Genomic DNA, 24,643 nt, shown 5'->3' on the forward strand with positions numbered 1-24,643 from the left:
CACACTCGGAGTTACTGTGCACACAGTCCACGGTCTCCGTGTTCCACTCTCGGAGTTACCGTGTACACAGTCCCCGGTCTCTGCGTCCCGCGCTCGGAGTTACCGTGTACACACTCCCCAGTTTCCGTGTCCTGCACAGTCACCACGCACACAGACCCCGGTCCCCGCATCCCACGCTCAGAGTCACCGCGCTCACGGTCCCCACGTCCCACGCTCGGAGTTACCTTGTACACAGTCCCCGGTCTCCGTGTCCCACGCTCGGAGTTTCCGTGTACACAGTCCCCGGTCTCCGTGTCCCACGCTCGGAGTTTCCGTGTACACAGTCCCCGGTCCCCGTGTCCCACACTCGGAGTTACCGTGTACACAGTCCCCGTGTCCCACACTCGGAGTTACCGTGTACACAGTCCCCGGTCTCCGTGTCCCACACTCGGAGTTACCGTGCACACAGTCCCCGGTCTCCGTGTCCCACACTCGGAGTTACCGTGCACACTGTCCCCGGTCCCCGCGTCCCACGCTCGGAGTCACCGCGCACACGGTCCCCACGTCCCACACTTGGAGTTTCCGTGTACACAGTCCCCGGTCTCCCTATACCACACTCGGAGTTACCGTGTACACAGTCCCCGTGTCCCACACTCGGAGTTACCGTGTGCACAGTCCCCGGTCCCCGTGTCCCACACTCGGAGTTACCGTGTACACAGTCCCCGTGTCCCACACTCGGAGTTACCGTGTACACAGTCCCCGTGTCCCACACTCAGAGTTACCGTGTACACAGTCCCCGGTCTCCGTGTCCCACACTCGGAGTTACTGTGCACACAGTCCACGGTCTCCGTGTTCCACTCTCGGAGTTACCGTGTACACAGTCCCCGGTCTCTGCGTCCCGCGCTCGGAGTTACCGTGTACACACTCCCCAGTTTCCGTGTCCTGCACAGTCACCACGCACACAGACCCCGGTCCCCGCATCCCACGCTCAGAGTCACCGCGCTCACGGTCCCCACGTCCCACGCTCGGAGTTACCTTGTACACAGTCCCCGGTCTCCGTGTCCCACGCTCGGAGTTTCCGTGTACACAGTCCCCGGTCTCCGTGTCCCACGCTCGGAGTTTCCGTGTACACAGTCCCCGGTCCCCGTGTCCCACACTCGGAGTTACCGTGTACACAGTCCCCGTGTCCCACACTCGGAGTTACCGTGTACACAGTCCCCGGTCTCCGTGTCCCACACTCGGAGTTACCGTGCACACAGTCCCCGGTCTCCGTGTCCCACACTCGGAGTTACCGTGCACACTGTCCCCGGTCCCCGCGTCCCACGCTCGGAGTCACCGCGCACACGGTCCCCACGTCCCACACTCGTTGTTACCGTGTACACACTCCCCGTGTCCCACCCTCGGAGTTACCGTGTACACAGTCCCCGGTCTCAGTGTCCCACTCTCAGAATTACTGTGCACACAGTCCACGGTCTCCGTGTTCCACTCTCGGAGTTACCGTGTCCACAGTCCCCGGTCTCCGTGTCCCACGCTGGGAGTCACCGCGCACACGGTCCCCACGTCCCACACTCGGAGTTACCGTGTACACAGTCCCCGTGTCCCACACTCGGAGTTACCGTGTACACAGTCCCCGGTCTCCGTGTCCCACACTCGGAGTGTCCGTGTACACAGTCCCCGTGCCCCACACTCGGAGTTACCGTGTACACAGTCCCCGGTCTCCGTGTCCCACACTCGGAGTCACCGCGCACACGGTCCCCACGTCCCACACTTGGAGTTTCCGTGTACACTGTCCCCGGTCCCCGCGTCCCACGCTCGGAGTCACCGCGCACACGGTCCCCACGTCCCACACTTGGAGTTTCCGTGTACACAGTCCCCGGTCTCCCTATACCACACTTGGAGTTACCGTGTACACAGTCCCCGTGTCCCACGCTCGGAGTTACCGTGTACACAGTCCCCTGTCTCTATGTCCCACACTCGGAGTTACCGTGTACACTGTCCCCGGTCCCCGCATCCCACGCTCGGAGTTATGTGCGCACTGTCCCCGGACTCGGTCTCCATCTCCCATGCTGGGAGTTACCATACACACATTCCCGGTCTCCACTCTCGGAGTTACTGCGCGCACAGCCCCCGGTCTCCGTGTCCCACACTCGGAGTTACCGTGTACACAGTCCCCGGTCCCCGTGTCCCACACTCGGAGTTACCGTGTCCACAGTGCCCGTGTCCCACGCACGGAGTCACCGTGTACACAGTCCCCATGTCCCACGCACGGAGTCACCGTGTACACAGTCCCCGGTCCCCGTGTCCCACAATCGGAGTTACCGTGTACACTGTCCCTGGTCTCGGTTTCCATCTCCCAAGCTTGAAGTTACCATACACACATTCCCCGGTCTCCACTCTCGGAGTTACCGCGCGCACACCCCCCGGTCTCCGTGTCCCATGCTCGGAGTTAGCGTGTACACAGTCCCCGGTCTCCCTATACCACACTCGGAGTTACCGTGTACACAGTCCCCGTGTCCCACACTCGGAGTTACCGTGTACACAGTCGCCGGTCTCTGCGTCCCGCGCCCGGAGTTACCGTGAACGCACTCCCCAGTTTCCGTGTCCCGTACAGTCACCATGCACAGTCCCCGGTCTCCGTGTCCCACACTCGGAGTTACCGTGTACACAGTCCCCGGTCCCCGTGTCCCACACTCGGAGTTACCGTGTACACAGTCCCCGTGTCCCACACTCGGAGTTACCGTGTACACAGTCCCCGTGTCCCACACTCGGAGTTACCGTGTACACACTCCCCGGTCTCCGTGTCCCACACTCGGAGTTACCGTGTACACAGTCCCCTGTCTCTATGTCCCACACTCGGAGTTACCGTGTACACAGTCCCCGGTCTCTATGTCCCACACTCGGAGTTACCGTGTACACTGTCCCCGGTCCCCGCATCCCACGCTCGGAGTTACCGTGTACACAGTCCACGGTCTCCGTGTCCCACACTCGGAGTTACCGTGTACACAGTCCCCGGTCCCCGTGTCCCACACTCGGAGTTACCGTGTACACAGTCCCCGTGTCCCACACTCGGAGTTACCGTGTACACACTCCCCGGTCTCCGTGTCCCACACTCGGAGTTACCGTGTACACAGTCCCCTGTCTCTATGTCCCACACTCGGAGTTACCGTGTACACAGTCCCCGGTCTCTATGTCCCACACTCGGAGTTACCGTGTACACTGTCCCCGGTCCCCGCATCCCACGCTCGGAGTTACCGTGTACACAGTCCACGGTCTCCGTGTCCCACACTCGGAGTTACCGTGTACACAGTCCCCGTGTCCCACACTCGGAGTTACCGTGTACACAGTCCCCTGTCTCTATGTCCCACACTCGGAGTTACCGTGTACACAGTCCCCTGTCTCTATGTCCCACACTCGGAGTTACCGTGCACACAGTCCCCTGTCTCTATGTCCCACACTCGGAGTTACCGTGTACACAGACCCCTGTCTCTATGTCCCACACTCGGAGTTACCGTGTACACACTCCCCGTGTCCCACACTCGGAGTTACCGTGTACACAGTCCCCTGTCTCTATGTCCCACACTCGGAGTTACCGTGTACACAGTCCCCGGTCTCCGTGTCCCACACTCGGAGTTACTGTGCACACAGTCCACGGTCTCCGTGTTCCACTCTCGGAGTTACCGTGTACACAGTCCCCGGTCTCTGCGTCCCGCGCTCGGAGTTACCGTGTACACACTCCCCAGTTTCCGTGTCCCGCACAGTCACCACGCACACAGACCCCGGTCCCCGCATCCCACGCTCAGAGTCACCGCGCTCACGGTCCCCACGTCCCACGCTCGGAGTTACCTTGTACACAGTCCCCGGTCTCCGTGTCCCACGCTCGGAGTTTCCGTGTACACAGTCCCCGGTCTCCGTGTCCCACGCTCGGAGTTTCCGTGTACACAGTCCCCGGTCCCCGTGTCCCACACTCGGAGTTACCGTGTACACAGTCCCCGTGTCCCACACTCGGAGTTACCGTGTACACAGTCCCCGGTCTCCGTGTCCCACACTCGGAGTTACCGTGCACACAGTCCCCGGTCTCCGTGTCCCACACTCGGAGTTACCGTGCACACTGTCCCCGGTCCCCGCGTCCCACGCTCGGAGTCACCGCGCACACGGTCCCCACGTCCCACACTCGGAGTTACCGTGTACACAGTCGCCGGTCTCTTCGTCCCGCGCCCGGAGTTACCGTGAACGCACTCCCCAGTTTCCGTGTCCCGTACAGTCACCATGCACAGTCCCCGGTCTCCGAGTCCCACACTCGGAGTTACCGTGTACACAGTCCCCGGTCCCCGTGTCCCACACTTGGACTTACCGTGTACACAGTCCCCGTGTCCCACACTTGGACTTACTGTGTACACAGTCCCCGTGTCCCACACTCGGAGTCACCGCGCACACAGTCCCCGTTCCCCGCGTCTCACGCTCGGAGTCACCGCGCACACACTCCCCGTTCCCCGCGTCTCACGCTCGGAGTCACCGCGCACACACTCCCCGTTCCCAGCGTCTCACGCTCGGAGTCACCGCGCACACACTCCCCGTGTCCCACACACGTTGTTACTGTGTACACACTCCCCGTGTCCCACCCTCGGAGTTACCGTGTACATAGTCCCCGGTCTCAGTGTCCCACTCTCGGAATTACTGTGCACACAGTCCACGGTCTCCGTGTTCCACTCTCGGAGTTACCGTGTCCACAGTCCCCGGTCTCCGTGTCCCACGCTGGGAGTCACCGCGCACACGGTCCCCACGTCCCACACTCGGAGTTACCGTGTACACAGTCCCCGTGTCCCACACTCGGAGTTACCGTGTACACAGTCCCCGGTCTCCATGTCCCACACTCGGAGTTTCCGTGTACACAGTCCCCGGTCTCCGTATACCACACTCGGAGTTACCGTGTACACAGTCCCCGTGCCCCACACTCGGAGTTACCGTGTACACTGTCCCCGGTCCCCGCGTCCCACGCTCGGAGTCAACGCGCACACGGTCCCCACGTCCCACACTTGGAGTTTCCGTGTACACAGTCCCCGGTCTCCCTATACCACACTCGGAGTTACCGTGTACACAGTCCCCGTGTCCCACGCTCGGAGTTACCGTGTACACAGTCCCCGGTCTCTGCGTCCCGCGCTCGGAGTTACCGTGTACACACTCCCCAGTTTCCGTGTCCCGCACAGTCACCACGCACACAGACCCCGGTCCCCGCATCCCACGCTCAGAGTCACCGCGCTCACGGTCCCCACGTCCCACGCTCGGAGTTACCGTGTACACAGTCCCCGGTCTCTAAGTCCCACACTCGGAGTTACCGTGTACACAGTCGCCGGTCTCTGCGTCCCGCGCCCGGAGTTACCGTGAACGCACTCCCCAGTTTCCGTGTCCCCTACAGTCACCATGCACAGTCCCCGGTCTCCGTGTCCCACACTCGGAGTTACCGTGTACACAGTCCCCGGTCCCCGTGTCCCACACTCGGAGTTACCGTGTACACAGTCCCCGTGTCGCACACTCGGAGTTACCGTGTACACAGTCCCCTGTCTCTATGTCCCACACTCGGAGTTACCGTGTACACAGTCCCCGTGTCCCACACTCGGAGTTACCGTGTACACAGTCCCCTGTCTCTATGTCCCACACTCGGAGTTACCGTGTACACAGTCCCCGTGTCCCACACTCGGAGTTACCGTGTACACAGTCCCCTGTCTCTATGTCCCACACTCGGAGTTACCGTGTACACAGTCCCCGTGTCCCACACTCGGAGTTACCGTGTACACAGTCCCCTGTCTCTATGTCCCACACTCGGAGTTACCGTGTACACTGTCCCCGGTCCCCGCATCCCACGCTCGGAGTTATGTGCGCACTGTCCCCGGACTCGGTCTCCATCTCCCATGCTGGGAGTTACCATACACACATTCCCGGTCTCCACTCTCGGAGTTACTGCGCGCACAGCCCCCGGTCCCCGTGTCCCACACTCGGAGTTACCGTGTACACAGTCCCCGGTCCCCGTGTCCCACACTCGGAGTTACCGTGTCCACAGTCCCCATGTCCCACGCACGGAGTCACCGTGTACACAGTCCCCGGTCCCCGTGTCCCACAATCGGAGTTACCGTGTACACTGTCCCTGGTCTCGGTTTCCATCTCCCAAGCTTGAAGTTACCATACACACATTCCCCGGTCTCCACTCTCGGAGTTACCGCGCGCACACCCCCCGGTCTCCGTGTCCCACGCTCGGAGTTAGCGTGTACACAGTCCCCGGTCTCCCTATACCACACTCGGAGTTACCGTGTACACAGTCCCCGTGTCCCACGCTCGGAGTTACCGTGTACACAGTCCCCGGTCTCTAAGTCCCACACTCGGAGTTACCGTGTACACAGTCGCCGGTCTCTGCGTCCCGCGCCCGGAGTTACCGTGAACGCACTCCCCAGTTTCCGTGTCCCACACTCGGAGTTACCGTGTACACTGTCCCTGGTCTCGGTTTCCATCTCCCAAGCTTGGAGTTACCATACACACATTCCCCGGTCTCCACTCTCGGAGTTACCGCGCGCACACCCCCCGGTCTCCGTGTCCCACGCTCGGAGTTACCGTGTACACAGTCCCCGGTCTCCGTGTCCCACGCTCGGAGTTACCGTGTACACAGTCCCCGTGTCCCACACTCGGAGTCACCGCGCACACAGTCCCCGGTCTCTGTGTCCCACACTCGGAGTTACCGTGTCGACAGTCCCCGGTCCCCGTGTCCCACACTCGGAGTTACCGTGTACACAGTCCCCGGTCCCCGTGTCCCACACTCGGAGTTACCGTGTACACAGTCCCCGGTCCCCGTGTCCCACACTCGGAGTTACCGTGTCCACAGTCCCCATGTCCCACGCACGGAGTCACCGTGTACACAGTCCCCGGTCCCCGTGTCCCACAATCGGAGTTACCGTGTACACTGTCCCTGGTCTCGGTTTCCATCTCCCAAGCTTGAAGTTACCATACACACATTCCCCGGTCTCCACTCTCGGAGTTACCGCGCGCACACCCCCCGGTCTCCGTGTCCCACGCTCGGAGTTAGCGTGTACACAGTCCCCGGTCTCCCTATACCACACTCGGAGTTACCGTGTACACAGTCCCCGTGTCCCACGCTCGGAGTTACCGTGTACACAGTCCCCGGTCTCTAAGTCCCACACTCGGAGTTACCATGTACACAGTCGCCGGTCTCTGCGTCCCGCGCCCGGAGTTACCGTGAACGCACTCCCCAGTTTCCGTGTCCCACGCTCGGAGTTACCGTGTACACAGTCCCCGGTCTCTAAGTCCCACACTCGGAGTTACCGTGTACACAGTCGCCGGTCTCTGCGTCCCGCGCCCGGAGTTACCGTGAACGCACTCCCCAGTTTCCGTGTCCCACACTCGGAGTTACCGTGTACACTGTCCCTGGTCTCGGTTTCCATCTCCCAAGCTTGGAGTTACCATACACACATTCCCCGGTCTCCACTCTCGGAGTTACCACGCGCACACCCCCCGGTCTCCGTGTCCCACGCTCGGAGTTACCGTGTACACAGTCCCCGGTCTCCGTGTCCCACGCTCGGAGTTACCGTGTACACAGTCCCCGTGTCCCACACTCGGAGTCACCGCGCACACAGTCCCCGGTCTCTGTGTCCCACACTCGGAGTTACCGTGTCGACAGTCCCCGGTCCCCGTGTCCCACACTCGGAGTTACCGTGTACACAGTCCCCGGTCCCCGTGTCCCACACTCGGAGTTACCGTGTACACAGTCCCCGGTCCCCGTGTCCCACACTCGGAGTTACCGTGTACACAGTCCCCGGTCCCCGTGTCCCACACTCGGAGTTACCGTGTACACAGTCCCCGGTCTCCGTGTCCCACACTCGGAGTTACCGTGTACACAGTCCCCGGTCCCCGTGTCCCACACTCGGAGTTACCGTGTACACAGTCCCCGGTCCCCGTGTCCCACACTCGGAGTTACCGTGTACACAGTCCCCGGTCCCCGTGTCCCACGCTCGGAGTTACCGTGTACACAGTCCCCCGTCCCCGTGTCCCACACTCGGAGTTACCGTGTACACAGTCCCCGGTCTCCGTGTCCCACACTCGGAGTTACCGTGTACACAGTCCCCGGTCCCCGTGTCCCACACTCGGAGTTACCGTGTACACAGTCCCCGGTCCCCGTGTCCCACACTCGGAGTTACCGTGTACACAGTCCCCGGTCTCCGTGTCCCACACTCGGAGTTACCGTGTACACAGTCCCCGGTCCCCGTGTCCCACACTCGGAGTTACCGTGTACACAGTCCCCGGTCCCCGTGTCCCACACTCGGAGTTACCGTGTACACAGTCCCCGGTCCCCGTGTCCCACACTCGGAGTTACCGTGTACACAGTCCCCGGTCTCCGTGTCCCACACTCGGAGTTACTGTGTACACAGTCCCCATGCCCCGCGTCTCACGCTCGGAGTTACCGTGTACACAGTCCCCAGTCCCCGTGTCCTAAACTCGGAGTTACCGTGTACACGGTCCCCGGTCTCCGTGTCCCACACTCGGAGTTACCGTGTCCACGGTCCCCGTGTCCCACGCACGGAGTCACCGTGTACACAGTCCCCGGTCCCCGTGTCCCACACTCGGAGTTACTGTGTACACAGTCCCCATGCCCCGCGTCTCACGCTCGGAGTCACCGCGCACACTCCCCGGTCCCCGCGTCTCACGCTGTGAGTCACCGCGCACACAGTCCCCGTTCCCCGTGTCCCACGCACGGAGTTACCGTGTACACAGTCCCCGGTCTCCGTATCCCACACTCGGAGTTACCGTGTACACAGTCCCCGGTCTCCGTGTCCCACACTCGGAGTTACCGTGTACACAGTCCCCAGTCCCCGTGTCCCACGCTCGGAGTTACTGTGTACACAGTCCCCGTGCCCCGCGTCCCACGCTCGGAGTCACCGCGCTCACAGTCCCCGTTCCCCACGTCTCACGCTCGGAGTCACCGCGCACACAGTCCCCGTTCCCCGCGTCTCACGCTCGGAGTCACCGCGCACACAGTCCCCGTGTCCCACTCTCGGAGTTACCGTGTCCACAGTCCCCGTGTCCCACGCACGGAGTCACCATGTACACAGTCCCCGGTCTCCGTGTCCCACACTCGGAGTTACCGTGTACACAGTCCCCGTGTCCCACACTCGGAATTACTGTGTACACAGTCCCCAGACCCAGTATCCCACACTCGGAGTCACCGCGCACACAGTCCCCGGTCCCCGTGTCCCACAATCGGAGTTACCGTGTACACAGTCCCCGGTCCCCGTGTCCCACAATCGGAGTTACCGTGTACACAGTCCCCGGTCCCCGTGTCCCACACTCGGAGTTACCGTGTACACTGTCCCTGGTCTCGGTTTCCATCTCCCAAGCTTGGAGTTACCATACACACATTCCCCGGTCTCCACTCTCGGAGTTACCACGCGCACACCCCCCGGTCTCCGTGTCCCACGCTCGGAGTTACCGTGTACACAGTCCCCGTGTCCCACACTCGGAGTCACCGCGCACACAGTCCCCGGTCTCTGTGTCCCACAATCGGAGTCACCGCGCACACAGTCCCCGGTCTCCGTGTCCCACACTCGGAGTTACTGTGTACACACTCCCGGGTTCCCGCGTCCCACACTCGGAGTTACCGTGTACACAGTCCCCGGTCTCCGTGTCCCACACTCGGAGTTACCGTGTGCACAGTCCCCGGTCCCCGTGTCCCACACTCGGAGTTACCGTGTACACACTCCCCGTGTCCCACACTCGGAGTTACCGTGTACACAGTCCCCGTGTCCCACACTCGGAGTTACCGTGTACACAGTCCCCGGTCTCCCTGTCCCACACTCGGAGTTACTGTGCACACAGTCCCCGGTCTCCGTATCCCACACTCGGAGTTACCGTGTACACAGTCCCCGGTCTCCGTATCCCACACTCGGAGTTACCGTGTACACAGTCCCCAGTCCCCGTGTCCCACGCTCGGAGTTACTGTGTACACAGTCCCCGTGCCCCGCGTCCCACGCTCGGAGTCACCGCGCACACAGTCCCCGTTCGCCGCGTCTCACGCTCGGAGCCACCGCGCTCACAGTCCCCGTTCCCCACGTCTCACGCTCGGAGTCACCGCGCACACAGTCCCCGTTCCCCGCGTCTCACGCTCGGAGTCACCGCACACACAGTCCCCGTGTCCCACTCTCGGAGTTACCGTGTCCACAGTCCCCGTGTCCCACGCACGGAGTCACCGTGTACACAGTCCCCGGTCTCCGTGTCCCACACTCGGAGTTACCGTGTACACAGTCCCCGTGTCCCACACTCGGAGTTACCGTGTACACAGTCCCCGGTCTCCGTGTCCCACACTCGGAGTGACCGTGTACACAGTCCCCGGTCTCGGTGTCCCACACTCGGAATTACCGTGTACACAGTCCCCGTGTCCCACTCTCGGAGTTACCGTGTCCACAGTCCCCGTGTCCCACGCACGGAGTCACCGTGTACACAGTCCCCGGTCTCCGTGTCCCACACTCGGAGTTACCGTGTACACAGTCCCCGTGTCCCACACTCGGAGTTACCGTGTACACAGTCCCCGGTCTCCGTGTCCCACACTCGGAGTTACCGTCTACATAGTCCCCCGTCTCCTTGTCCCACACTCGGAGTGACCGTGTACACAGTCCCCGGTCTCGGTGTCCCACACTCGGAATTACCGTGTACACAGTCCCCGTGTCCCACACTCGGAGTCACCGCGCACACAGTCCCCGTGTCCCCGCGTCCCACAATCGGAGTCACCGTGTACACAGTCCCCGGTCCCCGTGTCCCACACTCGGAGTTACCGTGTCCACAGTCCCCGTGTCCCACGCACGGAGTTACCGTGTCCACAGTCCCCGTGTCCCACGCACGGAGTTACCGTGTCCACAGTCCCCGTGTCCCACGCACGGAGTTACCGTGTCCACGGTCCCCGTGTCCCACGCACGGAGTTACCGTGTCCCCGGTCCCCGTGTCCCACGCACGGAGTCACCGTTTACACAGTCCCCATGTCCCACGCACGGAGTCACCGTGTACACAGTCCCCGGTCCCCGTGTCCCACACTCGGAGTTACCGTGTACACAGTCTCCGTGTCCCACAATCGGAGTCACCGTGCACACAGTCCCCGGTCTCCGTGTCCCACACTCGGAGTTACCGTGTACACAGTCCCCGTGTCCCACACTCGGAGTCACCGCGCACACAGTCCCCGTGTCCCACACTCGGAGTTACCGTGTACACGGTCCCCGCGTCCCACACTCGGATTTACCGTGTCCTCAGTCCCCGGTCTCCGCGTCCCACACTCGGAGTTACCGTGTACACAGTCCCCGGTCCCCGTGTCCCACACTCGGAGTTACCGTGTCCACAGTCCCCGTGTCCCACGCACGGAGTTACCGTGTCCACAGTCCCCGTGTCCCACGCACGGAGTTACCGTGTCCACAGTCCCCGTGTCCCACGCACGGAGTTACCGTGTCCACAGTCCCCGTGTCCCACGCACGGAGTTACCGTGTCCACAGTCCCCGTGTCCCACGCACGGAGTCACCATGTACACAGTCCCCGTGTCCCACACTCGGAGTCACCGCGCACACAGTCCCCGTGTCCCACACTCGGAGTTACCGTGTACACAGTCCCCGGTCCCCGCGTCCCACACTCGGATTTACCGTGTCCTCAGTCCCCGGTCCCCGCGTCCCACACTCGGAGTTACCGTGTACACAGTCCCCGGTCTCCGTGTCCCACGCACGGAGTTACCGTGTCCACAGTCCCCGTGTCCCACGCACGGAGTTACCGTGTACACAGTCCCCGTGTCCCACACTCGGAGTCACCGCGCACACAGTCCCCGTGTCCCACACTCGGAGTTACCGTGTACACAGTCCCCGGTCCCCGCGTCCCACACTCGGATTTACCGTGTCCTCAGTCCCCGGTCCCCGCGTCCCACACTCGGAGTTACCGTGTACACAGTCCCCGGTCTCCGTGTCCCACGCACGGAGTCACCGTGTACACAGTCCCCGGTCTCCGTGTCCCACGCTCGGAGTTACCGTGCACACAGTCCCCGTCCACGTGTCCCACACTCGGAGTTACCGAGAACACAGTCCCCATGTCCCACACTCGGAGTCACCGCGCACACAGTCCCCGTTCCCCGCGTCCCACACTCGGAGTTACCGTGTACACAGTCCCCAGTCTCCGTGTCCCACGCTCGGAGTTACTGTGCACACAGTCCCCATGTCCCACACTCGGAGTTACCGTGTCCACAGTCCCCGGTCCCCGTGTCCCACGCTCGGAGTTACCATACACACATTCCCCGGTCTCCACTCTCGGAGTTACTGTACGCACAGTCCACGGTCTCCGTGTCCCACACTCGGAGTTAACGTGTACACAGTCCCCGTGTCCCACACTCGGAGTTACTGTGCACACAGTCCCCGGTCTCCGTGTCCCACCCTCGGAGTTACTGTGCACACAGTCCCCGGTCTCCGTGTCCCACCCTCGGAGTTACCGTGTACACAGTCCCCGGTCTCCGTGTCCCACACTCGGAGTTACCGTGTACACAGTCCCCGGTCTCCGTGTCCCACACTAGGAGTTACCGTGAACACTGTCCCCGGTCCCCGTGTCCCACACTAGGAGTTGCCGTGTACACAGTCCCCGGTCTCCGTGTCCCACACTCGGAGTTAGCGTGTACACAGTCCCCGGTCTCCGTGTCCCACACTCGGAGTTAGCGTGTACACAGTCCCCGGTCTCCGTGTCCCACACTCGGAGTTACCGTGAACACTGTCCCCGGTCCCCGTGTCGCACACTAGGAGTTGCCGTGTACACAGTCCCCGGTCTCCGTGTCCCACACTCGGAGTTACCGTGTACACAGTCCCCGGTCTCCGTGTCCCACACTCGGAGTTACCGTGTACACAGTCCCCGGTCCCCGTATCCCACACTAGGAGTTACCGTGAACACTGTCCCCGGTCTCGGTTTCCATCTCCCATGCTTGGAGTTACCATACACACATTCCCCGGTCTCCACTCTCGGAGTTACTGTGTACACAGTCCCTGTGTCCCACAATCGGAGTCACCGCGCACACAGTCCCCGGTCTCCGTGTCCCACACTCGGAGTTTCCGTGTACACAGTCCCCGTGTCCCACACTCGGAGTCACCGCTCACCCAGTCCCCATGTCCCACACTCGGAGTTACCGTGCACACTGTCCCCGGTCTCCGTGTACCACACTCGGAGTTACCGTGTACACAGTCCCCAGTCCCCGTGTCCCACACTCGGAGTTACCGTGTACACAGTCCCCGGTCTCCGTGTCCCACACTCGGAGTTACCGTGTACACAGTCCCCAGTCTCGGTTTCCATCTCCCATGCTTGGAGTTACCATACACACATTCCCCGGTCTCCACTCTCGGAGTTACTGTGTACACAGTCCCCATGTCCCACACTCGGAGTTACCGCGCGCACAGACCCCGGTCTCTGTGTCCCACACTCGGAGTTACCGTGCACACGGTCCCCGGTCTCCGTGTCCCACACTCGGAGTTACCGTGTACACAGTCCCCAGTCTCCGTGTCCCACACTCGGAGTGACCGTCTACATAGCCCCCCGTCTCCTTGTCCCACACTCGGAGTGACCGTGTACACAGTCCCCGGTCTCGGTGTCCCACACTCGGAATTACTGTGTACACAGTCCCCGTGTCCCACACGCGGAGTTACCGTGCACACAGTCCCCGGTCCCCGCGTCCCACAATCGGAGTTATCGCGCACACGGTCCCCGGTCTCCGTGTCCCACACTCGGAGTTACCGTGCACACGGTCCCCGGTCCCCGCGTCCCACACTCGGAGTTACCGTGCACACAGTCCCCGGTGTCCGTGTCACACATTATGAGTTACCGTGTACACACTCCCCGGTCCCCGTGTCCCACGCTCGGAGTTACCGTGTACACAGTCCCCGGTCCCCGTGTCCCACACTCGGAGTTACCGTGTACACAGTCCCCGTGTCCCACGCACGGAGTTACCGTGTACACAGTCCCCGGTCTCTGCGTCCCACACTCGGAGTTACCGTGTGCACAGTCCCCGGTCTCCGTGTCCCACGCTCGGAGTTACTGTGCACACAGTCCCTGGTCCCCGTGTCCCACACTCGGAGTTACCGTGTACACACCCCACGGTCCCCGTGTCCCACACTCGGAGTAACCGTGCACACAGTCTCAATGTCCCACACTCGGAGTTACCGTGTATACAGTGTCCGGTCCCCGCGTCCCACACTCGGAGTTACCGTGTACACACTCCCCGGTCCCCGTGTCCCACGCTCGGAGTTACCGTGTACACAGTCCCCGGTCTCCGGGTCCCACACTCGGAGTTACCGTGAACACTGTCCCCGGTCTCGGTCTCCATCTCCCACGCTGGGAGTCACCGCGCACACTCCCCGGTCCCCGCGTCCCACACTCGGAGTTACCGTGTACACAGTCCCCGGTCTCTGTGTCCCACACTCGGAGTTACCGTCTACATAGTCCCCCGTCTCCTTGTCCCACACTCGGAGTTACCGTGTACACAGTCCCCGGTCTCCGTGTCCTACACTCGGAGTTACCGTGTACACAGTCCCCGGTCTCCGTGTCCCACTCTCGGATTTACCGTGTACACAGTCCCCCGTCTCCTTGTCCCACACTCGGAGTTACCGTGTACACAGTCCCTGGTCTCCGTGTCCCACACTCGGAGTTACCGTGTACACAGTCCCCGGTCTCGGTGTCCCACACTCGGAATTACCGTGTACACAGTCCCCGTGTCCCACACGCGGAGTTACCGTGCACACAGTCCCCGGTCCCCGCGTCCCACAATCGGAGGTACCGTGTACACAGTCCCCGGTCCCCGTGTCCCACACTCGGAGTTACCGTGTACACAGTCCCCGGTCCCCGTGTCCCACGCACGGAGTTACCGTGTCCACAGTCCCCGTGTCCCACGCACGGAGTTACCGTGTCCACAGTCCCCGTGTCCCACGCACGGAGTTACCGTGTCCACAGTCCCCGTGTCCCACGCACGGAGTCACCGTTTACACAGTCCCCATGTCCCACGCACGGAGTCACCGTGTACACAGTCCCCGGTCCCCGTGTCCCACACTCGGAGTTACCGTGTACACAGTCTCCGTGTCCCACAATCGGAGTCACCGTGCACACAGTCCCCGGTCTCCGTGTCCCACACTCGGAGTTTCCGTGTACACAGTCCCCGTGTCCCACACTCGGAGTCACCGCGCACACAGTCCCCGTGTCCCACACTCGGAGTCACCGCGCACAGAGTCCCCGTGTCCCACACTCGGAGTTACCGTGTACACAGTCCCCGGTCCCCGCGTCCCACACTCGGAGTTACCGTGTACACAGTCCCCGGTCTCCGCGTCCCACACTCGGAGTTACCGTGAACACTGTCCCCGGTCTCGGTTTCCATCTCCCATGCTTGGAGTTGCCATACACACATTCCCCGGTCTCCACTCTCGGAGTTTCCGTGTACACAGTCCCTGTGTCCCACAATCGGAGTGACCGTGCACACAGTCCCCGGTCTCCGTGTCCCACACTCGGTGTTACCGTGCACACAGTCCCCGGTCCCCGCGTCCCACACTCGGAGTTACCGCGCACACAGTCCCCGTTCCACACGTCTCACGCTCAGAGTCACCGCGCACACAGTCCCCGGTCTCCGTGTCCCACTCTCGGAGTTACCGCGCGCACAGTCCCCATGTCCCACACTCGGAGTTACCGTGCACACTGTCCCCGGTCTCCGTGTACCACACTCGGAGTTACCGTGCACACTGTCCCCGGTCTCCGTGTACCACACTCGGAGTTACCGTGTACACAGTCCCCGGTCTCCGTGTACCACACTCGGAGTTAGCGTGTACACAGTCCCCGGTCCCCGTGTCCCACACTCGGAGTTACCGTGTACACAGTCCCCGGTCTCCGTGTCCCACACTCGGAGTTACCGTGTACACAGTCCCCGGTCTCCGTGTCCCACACTCGGAGTGACCGTGTACACAGTCCCCGGTCTCAGTGTCCCACACTCTGAATTACTGTGTACACAGTCCCCGTGTCCCACACGCGGAGTTACCGTGCACACAGTCCCCGGTCTCCGCGTCCCACGCTCTGGGACACAGAGACCGGGGACTGTGTGCGCGGTGACTCCGATTGTGGGACACAGGGACTGTGTACACGGAAACTCCGAGTGTGGGACACAGAGACCGGGGTCTATGCGCGCGGTAACTCCGAGTGTGGGACACGGGGACTGTGTACACAGTAACTCCGAGAGTGGAGACCGGGAATGTGTGTATGGTAACTCCAAGCATGGGAGATGGAAACCGAGACCGGGGACAGTGTTCACGGTAACTCCTAGTGTGGGACACGGGGACTTGGAGTTACCATACACACATTCCCCGGTCTCCACTCTCGGAGTTACTGTGTACACAGTCCCCGCGTCCCACACTCGGAGTTACCGTGTACACAGTCCCCGGTCTCTGTGTCCCACACTCTGAGTTACCGTGCACACAGTCCCCGGTCCCCGTGTCCCACACTCGGAGTGACCGTGTACACAGTCCCCGGTCTCGGTGTCCCACACTCGGAATTACTGTGTACACAGTCCCCGTGTCCCACACGCGGAGTTACCGTGCACACAGTCCCCGGTCCCCGCGTCCCACAATCGGAGTTATCGTGCACACGGTCCCCGGTCTCCGTGTCCCACACTCGGAGTTACCGTGCACACGGTCCCCGGTCTCCGTGTCCCACGCTCGGAGTCACCGCGCACACTGTCCCCGGAACCCGCGTCCCACGCTCGGAGTTACCGTGTACACAGTCCCCAGTCCCCGTGTCCCACACTCGGAGTTACCGTGTACACAGTCCCCGGTCCCCGTGTCCCACACTCGGAGTTACCGTGTCCACAGTTCCCGTGTCCCATGCTTGGAGTTACCGTGTACACACTCCCCGGTCTCCGTGTCCCACGCTCGGAGTTACTGTGCACACAGTCCCTGGTCCCCGAGTCCCACACTCGGAGTTACCGTGTACACACCCCACGGTCCCCGTGTCCCACACTCGGAGTAACCGTGCACACAGTCCCAATGTCCCACACTCGGAGTTACCGTGTCCACAGTCCCCGGTCCCCGTGTCCCACACTCGGAGTTACCGTGTCCACAGTCCCCGGTCTCCGGGTCCCACACTCGGAGTTACCGTGCACACAGTCCCCGGTCCCCGTGTCCCACACTCGGAGTGACCGTGTACACAGTCCCCGGTCTCGGTGTCCCACACTCGGAATTACTGTGTACACAGTCCCCGTGTCCCACACGCGGAGTTACCGTGCACACAGTCCCCGGTCCCCGCGTCCCACAATCGGAGTTATCGTGCACACGGTCCCCGGTCTCCGTGTCCCACACTCGGAGTTACCGTGCACACGGTCCCCGGTCTCCGTGTCCCACGCTCGGAGTCACCGCGCACACTGTCCCCGGAACCCGCGTCCCACGCTCGGAGTTACCGTGTACACAGTCCCCAGTCCCCGTGTCCCACACTCGGAGTTACCGTGTACACAGTCCCCGGTCCCCGTGTCCCACCCTCGGAGTTACCGTGTCCACAGTTCCCGTGTCCCACGCTTGGAGTTACCGTGTACACACTCCCCGGTCTCCGTGTCCCACACTCGGAGTAACCGTGCACACAGTCCCAATGTCCCACACTCGGAGTTACCGTGTATACAGTCCCCGGTCCCTCGTCCCACACTCGGAGTTACCGTGCACACAGTCCCCGGTGTCCGTGTCACACATTATGAGTTACCGTGTACACAGTCCCCGGTCTCCGTGTCCCACACTCGGAGTTACCGTGTCCACAGTCCCCGGTCTCCGTGTCCCACACTCGGTGTTACCGTGTCCACAGTTCCCGTGTCCCACGCTCGGAGTTACCGTGTACACACTCCCCGGTCCCCGTGTCCCACGCTCGGAGTTACCGTGTACACAGTCCCCGGTCCCCGCGTCCCACACTCGGAGTTACCGTGTACACAGTCCCCTGTCCCCGTGTCCCACACTCGGAGTCACCGTGTACACAGTCCCCGGTCCCCGTGTCCCACACTCGGAGTTACCGTGTACACAGTCCCCGGTCTCCGGGTCCCACACTCGGAGTTACCGTGTACACAGTCCCCGGTCCCCATGTCCCACACTCGGAGTTACCGTGTACACAGTCCCCGGTCCCCGTGTCCCACACTCGGAGTTACCGTGTACACAGTCCCCGTGTCCCACACTCGGAGTTACCGTGTACACAGTCCCCATGTCCCACACTCGGAGTTACCGTGTACACAGTCCCCGGTCCCCATGTCCCACACTCGGAGTTTCCGTGTACACAGTCCCCGGTCTCCGTATTACTTCTATATTGAGTTGCTGTATTACAGTCAGAGTGCCGGTTCTGGTCCCCATATATCACACCTTTGAAGAATGTTTTCTGAAAGGGATGAAGGGTGAGAATGCTGTACAATCCTGCTCACAGAGCTCTGGGGTTATAACTGTGAGCAATGTCTGTATAGGCCGAGGGGCTGATCTCGATTCAATCTCAAAAATGACTACGTGGGAATTAATTCATTTTAGATTGAGCCGAATAAATCCCATGTTTAATTCCGGAGCAATCCCCCCGCGTCCACACCAAGAGCAATGTGAATGGTGTTGATGAGTTTAAGGGATGGTGAGTAAGATGGGGGTGAGGATGGGTTTGGAAGGAGGCTGGTACGGAGCAGACGGGCCGAATGGTGGGCTTTCTGCCCCTGGGTTGGCTGCCGCTGCAGGTTCGCCGAATGAGCTGCCGTTCTCGCTTCTCGGCCCCTCCTTCGTGATGTCACACTGACATCACAAAACCTCGTAACTGCCTCCCGCCTCTAACGGTCTCGGCGGAATCGAACCTAACTCGGGTCTCAGGTCGAGCAGCCCTTTCACCCAGCTTTCACCCTCGAGCAGGACTCCCAGGACAGCTCGGACGGTATTCCCTCGGCTCCCCGTATGACAGGCAGCCTGGTGTCAGACAGGAGCCACGATGATATAGTGACGCGGATGAAGAACATTGAATGTATCGAGCTGGGCCGGCACCGCCTGAAACCCTGGTACTTCTCGCCCTACCCACAGGAACTCACCTCCCTGCCCGTGCTCTACCTCTGCGAGTTCTGTCTCAAGTATCTGAAGAGCCTCAAATGTCTGCAGAGGCACCTGGTGAGTGTGCAGGGTTGGCGTTCCCTCTCCCTCTCCTCCCCGGGAGGCAGCGGGCGTTGGGAAGCAGGGCACAGACTGGCTTGGTCCATCTCGTGTGTGGGCAGTAAACCTTCCAGTGTTAAATTAGATCAGATTCGGCCCAACAAGTCCACACCGACCCTCCGATGAGCCACCCACCCAGACCCATACCCCTACATTTACCCCTTCACCAACACTACGGGCAATTTAGCATGGCCAATTCACATCTTTGGACTGTGGGAGGAAACCAGGGCACCCAGAGGGAACCCACGCAGACACGGGAAGAATGTACACACTCCACACAGACAGTCGCCTGAGGCTGGATTCGAACCTGGGTCCCTGACGCTGTGAGGCAGCAGTGCTAACCGCTGAGCCACCGTGCTACCCCCTCTGAGGAGCATCTGTCCTGTGTCAAGTTAAGTTGCACAATAGGTGATCACAGCGACTGTGTCGTATGCACACACACAGACGTGAGGAGGTGTTGGTGATGGTGGTAGGTGGGGGCCCGTGGGAATATGGTACGGTCACCTGAAAACTCGCCCTGCTTTGGAAAAAGCCTGGAGGAGTGCTTTCCTCCTGCCCAGAGACCAAACCGCACCCTTGCATCTGCTGTGCACACACCACCCTGGGTGCTGTAGCGTTCCAGAGGCTGGGAATTTGGAGGGGTGAGGGGCGATGTGGTGGCACTGTGACAGGAGGTGGATGTGGTCAGGCTGGATCACATGGTACAGGTTACTAGAATGGATCCCACAAATTCCCCACTGCATTAAGAGTGGCCAGCGCAGAGACCCTATGGTCGGTCTGAAAAAGCCCTGAAAGTCTCTGACTCGCAATCCCGCAGCAGTGAGATCCTCCCAGAGTGAGGGCTCGGAATGAGAAGGGATGTGGTTAGGCCAGGTAGGGCTGCTGTCTCCACAAGACCCCTTCTGAATGTTCACTCACTAACAGTCCTCTGTTCCCTCAGACCAAATGTAACTTGCGACATCCACCAGGAAACGAAATTTACCGCAAAGGAACCATCTCCTTCTTTGAAATTGATGGCAGGAAAAACAAAGTGAGTATCTTGTGAATATTATCTGAATGCTGCCTGATCCAATCTGTTACTCCCCAGCTCCCCACTCTCACAGGATGTCCCAGAGTGCTTCACAATCAGTTAGCTACTGTTCGTAATATGGGAAACGAGGCAACCTCCCTCAGCACTGACCCTCCGATAGTGCCCACTCCCTCAGCGCTGAGCCTCCGATAATGCCCACTCCCTCAGCGCTGACCCTCCGATAGTGCCCACTCCCTCAGCGCTGACCCTCCGATAGTGCCCACTCCCTCAGCACTGACCCTCTGACAGTGCGGTGCTCCCTCAGCACTGACCCTCCGACAGTGCCCACTCCCTCAGCATCGACCCCTTGACAGTACGGTGCTCCCTCAGTGCTGTCCCTCCTACAGTGCCCACCCCATCAGCGCTGACCCTCCGACAGTGCGATGCTCCCTCAGTGCTGTCCCTCCCACAGTGCCCACCCCCTCGGCGCTGTCCCTCCCACAGTGCCCACTCCCTTAGCGCTGACCCTCCGACAGTGCCCACCCCCTCAGTGCTGTCTCTCCCACAGTGCCCACTCCCTCAGCGCTGTCCCTCCCACAGTGTCCACTCCCTCAGCGCTGTCCCTCCCACAGTGCCCACCCCCTCAGCGCTGTCCCTCCCACAGTGCCCACCCCCTCAGCGCTGTCTCTCCCACAGTGCCCACTCCCTCAGCGCTGTCCCTCCCACAGTGTCCACTCCCTCAGCGCTGTCCCTCCCACAGTGCCCACCCCCTCAGCGCTGTCCCTCCCACAGTGCCCACCCCCTCAGCGCTGTCTCTCCCACAGTGTCCACTCCCTCAGCGCTGTCCCTCCCACAGTGCCCGCTCCCTCAGCGCTGACACTCCCACAGTGCCCGCTCCCTCAGCGCTGACCCTCCCACAGTGTCCACTCCCTCAGCGCTGTCCCTCCCACAGTGCCCGCTCCCTCAGCGCTGACACTCCCACAGTGCCCGCTCCCTCAGCGCTGACCCTCCCACAGTGCCAGCTCCCTCAGCGCTGTCCCTCCGACAGAGGGAGCACTGTGGCGAACCTCAGGAAATTAAAAGCTTTGGTTAGGAATTTAATCCCTTGATATTCTTACACTGAAAAGAAAATGTAGATGCGATGGGAATCCCAACCATCAGAAAGTGTCCTACATGGGTGTTCTGTCTCCTCTCCCTCCCCATGGCAGTCAGTGGTGTTACTGTCACTGAATCCCCTACCATTGACCAGAAACTCTACCGGACTCACCACATCAACCCAGCGGCTCCAAGAGCAGGTCAGAGGCTGGGAATCCTGCAGCGAGTAACTCCCCTCCTGACCCCCCCCCCAAAGCCTGTCCCACCATCTACAAGGCCCAAGGCAGGAGGGTGAGGGAACACTCCCCACTTGCCCCTGGATGGGGGCAGCTCCAACAACACTCAAGAAGCTCGACACCATCCAGGGACAAAGCAGCCCCCGCTGGATTGGCCCCACCCCCACAAACACCCCCTCCCTCCCTCCCTCCCCCCCACCGACGCTCAGTAGCAGCAGTGTGTACCAGCTACAAGATACACTGCAGAAACTCACCAAAGACCCTCAGGCAGCACCTTCCAAACCCACGGCCACTTCCATCCAGAAGGACAAGGGGCAGCAGGTACACGGGAACCCCACCCCCTGCAAGTTCCCCTCCGAGCCCCTCACCATCCCGACTTGGAAATATCTCGCCGTTCCCTCAGTGTGGCTGGGTCAGAATCCTGGGATTCCCTCCCTAAGGGACACTGTGGGTCTACCCACAGCACATGGGCTGCAGCGGGTCAAGGAGGCAGCTCACCCCCCACCTTCCCAAGGGGCAGGTAGGAATGGGAATGAATACCGGGCCCAGCCCATGACAGAGAGTGAGAATGACATCGACGTGAGAGCCCTGGGGGTTGCCAGTGTTGTTTCTGAGTTGAATGTGGGAGACCTGACGGTGAGTTGGAGAATGTGAGGCGATGGGAGCTAATCGCTGCTTCTGTTTCCGGTCACAAACAGAATTACTCGCAAAACCTGTGCCTGTTGGCTAAGTGCTTCTTGGACCACAAGACCCTGTACTACGACACCGATCCCTTCCTGTTCTACGTCATGACAGAATACGACTGCAAAGGCTTTCACATTGTGGGCTACTTCTCCAAGGTAGGAGACCACTTCCCATCACCCCGTCTGAACTAAGATCCCGAGTGACTCCACACCAGCGTCCTCCCTCATTCTCCTTCATCCCTTCCCCCTCCCCCCCCCCCCCCCCCCCCCCCCCAACTCTGTCCCTCGGTTCCTTGTCCTCCACCAACTGTTTATCTAGCTGCTGCCCTCCAACAATTCCCCTTGACCCCTCTCAGTGGGGAGTGAGTCCCACATTGTGCCCACTTTCCGGGGGGGGGGGGGGGGGGGGGGGGGGGGTTTGTTTTTTTCCTGCCCTCCCCATCGGATTTGTTCTGGATTGTCTGATCATGATGACTCTTCCCAGTTCCGGTCCCCATCCAACGAGGGGAAACGTTCTCCCCCTCGATCGGCTCCTTCGTTTTAAAGGCGTGATCAGGTCACAACCTCAGCCTTCTGTTTTCGAGTGAACGCAGCCCCCGGGCTACCCAAATCTCTCCTGATAGTTACATCCTTTCGGTTGTTACACCCACCCCTGCCCAGTTTTTGCCATTCCGTCATTCCCCGATACTAACATCACCGTGCCGACAAACATAAAACCCACCGGACAGCGTTCCTTGTGAGATCGGTTTTTGCAGCAAGTCTGTCAGGCAGTTTGTTTTACCCAGCTTTCTTCTCCCCTGCCCAGGAGAAAGAGTCAACCGAAGATTACAATGTGGCCTGTATATTAACACTGCCGCCATACCAGAGGAGAGGCTACGGGAAGTTGCTCATCGAGTTCAGTGAGTAACAACATTTCCTCACTCTGCTGTGCTTCAGGAGTGGCTGTTACTGAATGAGAGGGAGAGAGAGACACACAGAGATTAGCATGTCCTTCAGACTTCTGTGGTGCTCTCGGTCTCCACTCTCCAGGTTTAAAAATCCACTGGTCAGCTTTGTACCTGGCCAGTTTGCCCAGTAAAGCCCCACATTCCCTTTGCCCCTCATTGTCCGTTCTCAGAGCAGACTGCAGCTGCCAAACCCACGGCCTCTTCCATGTAAAGGACGAGGGCCACAGACACGTGGGAACACCCCCATTCCCCCCCTCTGCAAGTCCCACGCCAAGCCACTCGCCGTCCTGACCTGGAAATGTATCACCGTTCCTTCTGTGAGAGTCGAAATGCTGGGGCAGCGCGGTGGGTGTCCCACCACCTAAAGGATTGCAGCTTTGTAACCAGCACCACCACCACCTTCTCAAGGAGGGGGGAGAGATGGGGCAGTAATTGTCAGCAACACCTACATTCCTGACACTGGAACTATCTAGCAATTCCTTCACTGTCACTGGAACCAGGAATGACTGGTTGTAAAACAAAGATCATTCAGTCTACCCTGCTCATTCAGAAGGGCTTTCGCGTGACTCTTGGATAAGCTCATGGAAGATGGTACAATGTAGGTTAGTTTGATCTTAGGGTTGGATAAAAGGTTGGCATAACATTGAGGGCCGAAAGGCCTGTACTGTCGCTGTACTGTTCTTTGTTCTGTGTTTGCTCCCTGCCCTCTAGCTGGTTTTAGCTGGGCATAACTCCCTGGGTACAAGCTAGCTCTGAGTCCCAGTGTAGGGACATCGAAGTACAGGCAGCCCACAGGCCCTGTCCTTACACTGTTCCTGGCTATGACTGTAGCCTGCAGCAACTAGTCAGCATCTACCTTGGAAGGCCATTCTAACAGGCAGATGAACTTGGACCAGGAGTGGGCCATTTGGCCCATTTAATCCTCCTTTACCATTCGGTAAGATTATGGCTGATCTGATTACTGTCCATCTTTATATCTCTCCTTCACACTCAGCCCCCTTCCTTTACCAAGAATCCTTACCTTCAAAACATTTGACGGCTCTTTTCCAGGAAGAGCGATCTGTAGACTCGAAACCCTCCGAGAGAAAAGAATTCCTCCTCCCCTCTGCCTTGTTTCTGGGCTCGAATTTGAGATTTCTCCCACACCGACTCGAGTGAGACCCCCTCAGGATCTTCTGTGTTTCAGTCAAGTTGTCTTCTGCTGTTGTAAACACAAATGGATGCGAGCCCAACCTGTCCATGTCCTTTCCCCGTCAGGCAGTCCACCCATTCCAGCTATTAGATCTGGGAAAGCCCCACCCCCACCGTGAATGGCTTCTATCACATGGTGATGCGTCTTCCTTGCAGTGAGGAAGCTAATACACCACGCAGTACGGTAACAGTTGTAGTGGAAGGAAGCTAACACACCACGCAGTACGGTAACAGTTGTAGTGGAAGGAAGCTAATACACCACGCAGTACGGTAACAG

At 60.5% G+C, this 24,643-nt stretch overlaps 1 protein-coding gene across 8 annotated transcripts in view; it reads left to right on the plus strand.

The window, feature by feature from the left end:
- LOC132836230 (histone acetyltransferase KAT5) overlaps positions 1-24,643 on the plus strand; it is a 64,416-nt gene that overhangs the window by 29,996 nt on the left and 9,777 nt on the right. For all 8 annotated transcript variants that reach the window (XM_060855561.1, XM_060855562.1, XM_060855565.1 and 5 more), the window contains 4 exons: positions 18,915-19,163; positions 20,146-20,235; positions 22,244-22,384; positions 23,034-23,127. In XM_060855561.1, coding sequence (XP_060711544.1) covers positions 18,915-19,163; positions 20,146-20,235; positions 22,244-22,384; positions 23,034-23,127 — 574 coding nt within the window. The remainder of the gene's footprint in view (positions 1-18,914; positions 19,164-20,145; positions 20,236-22,243; positions 22,385-23,033; positions 23,128-24,643) is intronic.

Source organism: Hemiscyllium ocellatum, chromosome 46 (assembly GCF_020745735.1).
Source record: "Hemiscyllium ocellatum isolate sHemOce1 chromosome 46, sHemOce1.pat.X.cur, whole genome shotgun sequence".
NCBI lineage: Eukaryota > Metazoa > Chordata > Chondrichthyes > Orectolobiformes > Hemiscylliidae > Hemiscyllium > Hemiscyllium ocellatum.